We start from the raw sequence: 8,482 nt of genomic DNA, 5'->3' as shown, positions 1-8,482 counted from the left end.
TCATGGCACATTCTAATGGAAGCTTATCTTTGGGGGCTACTTCCTAGCTATATGATGTTGGGCCAGTCACCTGGCCTGTCTGAACTTCACCTAAGTATTGTGAAGGTTAAATGAGATAATGCCTGTTAGGCCAGAAATGCACTGATGGCCTTCAATAAGTGATAGTTTCTGTTATTTTACTGCGGCTCACATAGGACTCCTAATAAATATTTATTGGATGAAAGAGCCTCGGAATGCATTGTGGGAATCTTCAAGCCCACCCCTAAGAGCCCAAACTGGACACCCCTGCAGGAGAACGGTGCACCTGGGGCAGGGGCCACTTAAAGGGAAACCCACGGATCCCAGAGTTCACCACTCCCGCCCTCCCTGGGACCTGGAAGAGACCAGCTGTGGTCAGCCCAGATTAAATCAGGAAGGCAGTAGGCACAGGAGGAGTTTGGGGAGGTGCAACCTAGTTCATATTTCATTTTTTTTTTAATTTTTAAAAAAATTTATTTATATTTTATTTTTGGCTGTGTTGGGTCTTTGTTGCTGTGTGCGAGCTTTCTCTAGTTGCGGCGAGCGGGGGCTGCTCTTCGTTGCGGTGCGCGGGCTACTCAGTGAGGTGGCTCCTCTTGTTGCGGAGCATGGGCTTTAGGCGCGCAGGCTTCAGTAGTTGTGGTACGTGGGCTCAGTAGTTGCGGCTCGCGGGCTCTAGAGCGCAGGCTCATTAGTTGTGGCGCACAGGCTTAGTTGCTCCGTGGCATGTGGGATCTTCCCGGACCAGGGCTCAAACCCGTGTCCCCTGCATTGGCAGGCGGATTCTTAACCACTGCGCCACCAGGGAAGTCCCTAGTTCATATTTCTTAATGGATGTGCAATCGTTTAATCTGAAGAAAATCATTGTCAAATTTATTGATTGAGGCAAAGCAGAGGTTGAGACCTCAAAAGAGGCCTGGAAATCACCTGTAGGAACTTCCGGTTTTAGAAATCAAACACAGAGTTGGCTCTGTTTAGTAAGAGAACGTGCAGAATGACCAGTCCTTCCCCTGACAGTCTACCCCACTGAGGCACTGGCATGAATGTAGACATGGAGTTAACAGATTCCTTTTGCAGCCCAAGGGCCTATTTTCCAGGCTCTGTGTGCAAAGAGCCCGTAGGGATATTTCACAGGTCACCCTGCCTACCATTTAAAGCTGCATAAATCATGCCGGACAAGGTATGAGTAAGCGCACAGCTGCTATCTACAGTACAGCTTCTGATGGTACCTTCACTGTCATCATAGTCCTGAGCCCTGTCCAGTTCTCTGGGTCCATTCATCTCGGGTGATGCACAGGGAGTTGAGACCAACAATTGCACTAACTTCTTTTCCTTCACTTTTCTGGTGGAAGCTGAGAAGGAACGTGGAGAGCAGTTAAGTTTCTCTGTTTGTGTATGTGATCTCACTGGATTCAAAATATTTCACAGTTCAGGTCCTTATTCTTGTATCTTACATTATTGGCTAATTATGGCTTTTACGATAAGGTAGACCCCACAACTACTCAACTCACTCCTTTCCTTCCACCATCACTTAAGGTGGGGCCTCTGTGGATTGGCCACGGAGTCCGGCATTGGGTACATTGGGGAACAAGACAGACGAAGTTGTACATCCTATGTGCGGGAAATATGGACAGTAAGTACATAAACAGTTAACACAGTGCACATACTAGAAATGCATAAAGAGCCCAGGGTGATATAATCAAGAGTAACTGGTGTTTCACTACTGTAAAAAAACAATCCTTCCTCTTTGGCACCAAATTTACTAATCTGTGAGTAAGAGCTGGGTTTTAAATTTTTTTCCTATTTCTATTTTAATGGTTTTTATTGCATAGGTTCCTTCCACTGTAAATAATTCTCGATCTTTGGAGGTAGCTTATAGGTAATCATTGAGTAGTCTCTAATACTTGCTGCATACATACATAGTATTGGGCCAGGTGAAAATCCAAACTTGTCAAGTTCGTTCTGTAATTCATCGTCACTCAGACACTTCACATCCACCATGGTGATAAAAGTTTGGTCTCTTTTCTGACAGTGGAATCCTTGAAATAGCAAAACATTAAGTTCCTTAAGACAGACTTACAAATGAGAACTAAAACTTGACCGGTCCACAGAAGTGTTTACGACCCCAGCTCCCCAATCTTGGAGGCACACAAGCAGTAAAGCAAAAATCACCATTTTCTGCCATTTTCTGTCATAAATCTCTTCTGGATTTAGTGGCCTCAATGAAAATCTCTGGATGGGTGTCACTTTCCCCAGCGTCTTTGGGGTTCAATTATTTCTAACTTTTCTACTCAACTAATGGAAGAAAAATCTTCTGCACAAAATGAACAAATATTTCCATTACTGCTTAGGAACTCTAAGTTAAGACCCAAGCTCTGGGAAGAAGTTAATTAAACATGAAAGAGCTGAGAGAGATTTTTCAGTGAGTTAAATAAAAGTTATTTATCCCTGCCCTCCTTTTGATGAGAGCACAGAGAGTACAGAGCATTCAGTTATTGCAAACAGTAGTCTTTTCACACTTGTAATTTAACTCTGAACATAATGAGATGGTAGTTTTTAATTAACCACCAGCAGACTTTGTAATTGCTGAATTGGCATTTGAAAAAAGTCAGCTCTTCATTCTCTGGCACACAAATTGATCTATATAGATTTAGGCAAGTCTTGATATGGCTTTCCAAATCTGCACAGCCTCAAGTTCAATCAGTTTTATTCCGTTGATCCCTTTATCCCCTAAAAGTGACCCCTCCACCTACTTAACAAGATCCTAAAAAGACAGACGCATTTGTCCAACCTTTTAACAAACCTTTTAATTCAGGAGTTTATTTATTGTACCTCGTTTCTATTACGTTTCCAGTCTTTTAATATTGCAGTGAAAATGACTGCAAGACAACTACTCAGCATAGGAGGATCTGGACCAATTTTAAGTGCTGACTTTGCCTTTATTGGTGGTCAGTCAATGTCTGATTAGGAAGAACATTGTATACAAGCTGGAAAAAGCTGCGAATTGTCGTGTGTAACAGGGTTGTTCAAGAACACCTAGCTTACCAGTTCTCCACCTTAAAGCTATACTTTGACCAGAGTCACATCCTGGCACACAGTAGGTTCTTAGTAAATGTAAGTTACCTTCTTTCCTAGGTGTTTGGGAAGCTGAACTGACACTTTCAGGCCACTAGTAAACAACCTAATGTTATGAAGGAAAGGACAATGCACCTCAGACTTTTTTTTAACTGGAAGCTAGCTTAGGCAGATCCTATGACACTTGTTCCCAAGAACAGCTGTCTGTTGTTTCACCACCTTCCCAAAAATAACCTCCAAAAGAGCCCTCATCAGTTTCAAGTGACACTAGACGATTGCTTAAAGGGAACACACATATGGAAGAAAAATATTCACATGGCATCCAACTGAATAATTAATGATTAATCCACTTACCCATGGTTGTTTAAAGTCTATGCAGTTGGGTTGGTTACTAAAACTGTGTGAGTTTCACCCAAGGGTTTCCACTAGCAACCAATCCCTTTTTGCCTGTTAGGTATTACGGTAATCATAATACTGACAGTGTGACATCAGAAGCCCCATGGCAACAGACTGATGTGAAAGTCAGATGATTCATTTAACCTGAGTTCAAACAGAAGGAGGCACTGGTCGACTTCACAGGCAGACTGCCATGGTAAAATGTCAAGAGACACAGAGAAGTTATCATTATGCACAGGGAGTAAGAAGGAGCTGCTACCAGACCAAATGGTGCCAAGAAACTGGGAAGATAAAGGAGAAATCAAACAGACTCAAGTGACTAGGCCATTATCAAAAGACTTACAGTAGTAGTTGGGTAATTTGGCCGTATTACTCTAGGGGACAAAAGAAAGTGGCAGAAACCCGTATTGACTTGTTAAGGAACTGCTCATGTAGGAATAAGAATCAGTATAGACTATAGATAAATAATAATATGTCACAGAATTTTGATGGCTTTGGTCTTTTCAAAGCACTCTCATATCTTCTCATTTCATCCTCTGCACACTCCTGTAAGACCTCCAGCACAGATATTATTGTCCATATTGCAGAGGCTAGTTTCTGTTATTGTTGCTTTATTTTGTTTAAGGAAAATCCCTCAGACAATTAGCTTGGGTATTTCAAAAAAGACTGCTAAGACTTTAAAAACAATTATGCAAGACAATATAACTTTGTGAAAACACAATGCTTTCATTAAATATCAGAGATAGGAGGAAATCACGGGAAGGGGTTAAGGGGACAGTGGAGCCAGCCTGGCTAGAGTCAAATCCCAGCTCTGTCTCTTACCGGCTGGGTGACATTGGGTGGGGTAAGTTACTAACCTCACTGTGTCTCCTTTACTTCGTCTGTAATGGGGATGAAAACTGTACCTATCTCGCAGGGCTGTTATGTGGATTCACTGAGTTATAGTACACATAAAGTGCTTGGCACATAGTAAGTACCATATAGATGTTTTCCGCTGTTCTAATTTTTCATGAGCCCTACCCTCAGAAAAATTCTACATCCAGTCTCTTTCTTAGGAGGCTCCATCCCATTTACACTTGCCCATGGGAGTCTATCATTTCAACACTTTCCAGATACTGGGAAAGGACGGACCATCTTTGCATGCATAGTCAGGGAGGCTCATTGGGTGATCCCAGGCTGTGGTTCCAAGGGCTATGGCTCTAGAGTTTCTGAATAGAGCATCAGTTTCCAAACAAACATGCAACTCGAACATTTGCCAACATCTGAACACTGGATTTACCAAACAAAGACTTTGAAAATTGACACATTTGTTTCAATCAAAGCAAACAAATGATAGGCTTGGGTTATTAGGATGCACAAGCGTTTTATCCACATTTCCCAGAACTGCTTTCAACAAAAAAGCAGCCAGCAGGTGGGACTGCTTCCATTTCAACAGACTATTGGGATTAAACTGGCCTTTCTAAAATATTTTCTTGGTCAGGCCTGTGGGGTTTAATACCAAGCTAGGTTGACAAAGGATTCAATCAGATGATCTGATTGGGTGGAGCCCCCTATTATTTGCAAACCATTCTATCTGAAGTTATTCTCTTGAGGATCCCACTGGCATATCCATGATTCTATTCTCAGTGTTATTCTGTTTAAGAATTCCTGTACTCTGCAGTACTCTGAAATACTTGGTTTTGATGTTTATAGCACCTGTTTCCCTTGGTTTTATCTGTGAAGTCCTGGTCATTAGCTTGTTTTTTGTTTTATCCTCTCCACTGCTGCAAAGATGTTTTATTCCATTTCTCCAGGGAAACAAGTTTTAATTGCCAATTGACTAGGTATTCAACATGATAAGGTATCTAAACCCTGAGAGCTTCCTTCTTTCATTAAAATGTAGATCCAATTTCTTTTCCCTTAATGCCACATGCTGTTATTAAACTGAAATAACGGAAATAGTAAAAGCCAGATGTCACTTCAGTCTCAGGTTTGACATGGGGCACAATTTCCTCTCCTCAAGTTTAATCTGCTGTTATTTACTAACCCCATCCTTTGGAAGAATGAACAATTTAAATGTAAATGCAATTTACATAGGGGAGCAGATAGTAGATTTGCAGTTTCAATTGCCAATAACCATTTGCAAAGGGGGAAATTAACTAAAGCAAAGACCAGCAGCTGTCAGGCTGAAGTCTGCATGGCTTGCAGAGTCTCCTGCAACTTTCCTCCCGAATCCACCGGGACCTCTGAACCTCAGCTGGGCAGGTACAAGGAAATGGAGAACTGAGGCATTTCCCCAGATATTTCAAGCTGGACTTACTATTGACTGGGGGAGAAAGAAGGAAGTTTGAGTTTCAGTGAGCTAATCCAGTTGGCATCATTGTTGAAACCATCAACTGACCAATTTATTTCAACAAATATTTATTGATCATCTCCTATGGGACAGACTTTATGCTTGGCCTAACTTAGGGGAGAAAGAAGAGAATACAAAGATACAAAAGCTACAGTCCTTCTTTTAAGGAGCGCATTTCCTTAAAGAGAAAAGAAAGCAAATAACTACAAGAAAATAAGCTGTAGTGCTCCAGGAACCCAGAATTGGAAGGTTCTAAGGGTTGAAAGTTTCATTTGGGCTTAGACTTCTAGAATGAACAGTAGTTTGCCCTGTAACAAGGGGGCTGGGGACAGTCATTCTAGGATGTGGTGAGCGAGAGGGAAATCAACCAGGTGGACAGGTCTGGCCACTTTATGAAGAGCTCTGTGGGCCAGGCTAAGGACTTAATCACCTCTAGGCACATTTGGACGTTTGTAAGTGGCACATGGCATGACCAAGTTTATGTTTGACACTAGGTAGAGGACGATGTGTTTATGCGTTTGATACAATTTCAGTTTGATTCTGAGTGGAGAATGAGTTGGTAGGGCAGAGTCTGGAGGCTACCTGGGGGAGTTATTGCAATAGTCCAGAAAAGAGTTGACTCCGACCTGGACCAGGCCAGTCTGTGGGAGGACAAGAGAGGAAGACACATGATTTGTGAATGATTTGGGAGCCGGAACAGTCCAGACAGGATGTCTGATTGGAGGTTTCCTCTTTGTCTCACTTGCACAGGTAGCACCTCCGTCTAAATCTTTTGTCTCAGCCATGAGCCCGCTTCAAGGAACTATCTGGAGTTTAGTCGACACAGCACTGACACTTAAAAAATTATTCTGTGCTCATTTAGTCAGCCCTTGATTCTCCACACTCCTTTAAGGCAGCGGCAATGCAGATAAGCTGTAGCTCTCTTCTCTTTGGCTTTGGAATTAATTACACTTTTAGGAGCAAATTTGCCTTCCTAATTAATCTTTCTTAGGCTAATATTAAAATTAACTAATATTCTCAGAGCCCGTGACAGTCGGGCAGGGGAAGAGGGGAGCAGGGGAGGGGAGGGGAGTGTGGCTCAGCTCAGTCTCAGGCTGAGCAGCAGGAGAAAGCTACGCCACACTAAGATCCCACGTGGACCTTCCACGGAGGCCACAAGCTGGGCCTGGCTCATTGAGAGGTGGCTGTGTAGCTAGAGAGTCAGATCCCTTGGGAGTTCAGTGACTGAGCACCTACTACACAGCCGGCACCCTGCTAAGACTGAAGATGAGCAGTTGGATAAAGCGGAGTGTCTGCTTTCAAGGAGCCGCCTGTTTAATGGGGACAACAGAGGAGTGAACGGATTGTTTAATCAAATGCAGTGAGGGCTCTGGCAGAAGCATCTTCTCAAGAGAATAAGGCATGAACAAGGTTAATGGAAAAAAAACAAAACCAAATTTGTGTGAAACAAAGAGAAGAAAGTCACTTAATTGCCATTTTATAAACACAACAGCAAATACGCTTTCAATAAGATTGAGTGCATACAGTTTCTTCTTTCAGCACCCAAATTAGTAAATGCTGCTTATGTGAAGTACAATAAGACATGATCTTCCCTAGTGGTTTTCAAGCTATGATACTCCAGCCCCAAGATTTCCTCTAACCTGCCATGGAGGGGTGGGGGGCACAGGACAGCCCCACTCCAGGGCAGCCAGAACTACTCCACCTGTGCCAGCTTTACATATTGGGCTCCTACGAGGATTGCCTTTAAAGGCAGAATTTCACTGCTACTCAAAGTTAGGAAGCTACCCATCTACCCTGTTCTCTGTGCTGCTTCTTAAAACCAAAATGGATCTATCTTCTAGTCCTGTTATGAAGACAAACCAGCCCTTAGATGCTGACAAATTATTATCTCGAGGGCTCCCTTTCTGGTATCCTATAGGTCCTGTACAGGGAGATTTGTTGTGCATAACCCAAGTGCGAGAAACTTTGGATAATCTGTGGACAATAGAAAGACATCTAAAATGTGGTTTTTGTTCTCAAAGAGATTACGTTCTAAGTGGAGAAACAAACAAAAAACACGTAAGATAAAAGGTAAGAAGTCAAAGTTCATAATCAGATACCAACACAGTACCCATAAACGCTGTAGAAGTTCAGAAGCAGAGAAAAAAAATCACCCCTGGTTAGGGGTGGGAGGTGTTCAGGGAGAGCTTCCTGGAGGAGGTGGAACTCGGAGTGGGACATACCGAACAAGTAAAGTCTGGATACGCAGAAGTAGGAGGATGGGCATTACAGGCAAGGACAGACACATCATGAACAAAGACCTGGAGTAGTGATGGGGATGAGAGCAGTCTAGCTTCAGCAAAGGATTCGCTTTACATAAGTGGATGGACACGCTTGGCCCAGATGAGGCCTAGGATTTCCTACGAGGGTGTAGGGCCTCAGGTCCCTTATGCCTCCAGGATCCTCCCATTCTGGGGCCCTCTGATGCCAATGATGGGTTGCCCCTAGAGGCCTCTGACAGGGTGCTCAGTGATGACAGCAGGGCCATCAGAAAGACTAATCTGACAGTGCAGGGCAAGGTGCACTGCAGGGGAAGAGAGGCCAGTAGGGAGCGAGACGCGGGGGTCCTTCACCCTAGTCTCCCCATGGAATGATAATAAGCAGTAGTAGAAGGAATTCAGG

The 8,482-nt window shown here is 43.3% G+C and overlaps 1 protein-coding gene across 1 annotated transcript; it reads right to left on the bottom strand.

The window, feature by feature from the left end:
- Positions 1 to 520: 520 nt before the first annotated feature.
- LEMD1 (LEM domain containing 1) lies at positions 521 to 2,052 on the bottom strand. Its single transcript, XM_067714945.1, has 2 exons — positions 1,938 to 2,052; positions 521 to 1,370 (listed from the first exon to the last, which is right to left on the bottom strand). Exons 1-2 carry the CDS (start codon positions 2,017 to 2,019, stop codon positions 1,147 to 1,149), a joined length of 306 nt encoding a protein of 101 aa, XP_067571046.1. The 5' UTR covers positions 2,020 to 2,052; the 3' UTR covers positions 521 to 1,146.
- Between the last annotated feature and the right edge of the window lie 6,430 nt (positions 2,053 to 8,482).

Source organism: Pseudorca crassidens, chromosome 2 (assembly GCF_039906515.1).
Source record: "Pseudorca crassidens isolate mPseCra1 chromosome 2, mPseCra1.hap1, whole genome shotgun sequence".
In the NCBI taxonomy this organism is placed as follows: domain Eukaryota; kingdom Metazoa; phylum Chordata; class Mammalia; order Artiodactyla; family Delphinidae; genus Pseudorca; species Pseudorca crassidens.
Note: the sequence above shows the minus strand (reverse complement) of the source record. Positions and strands in the feature narration are given on the sequence as shown.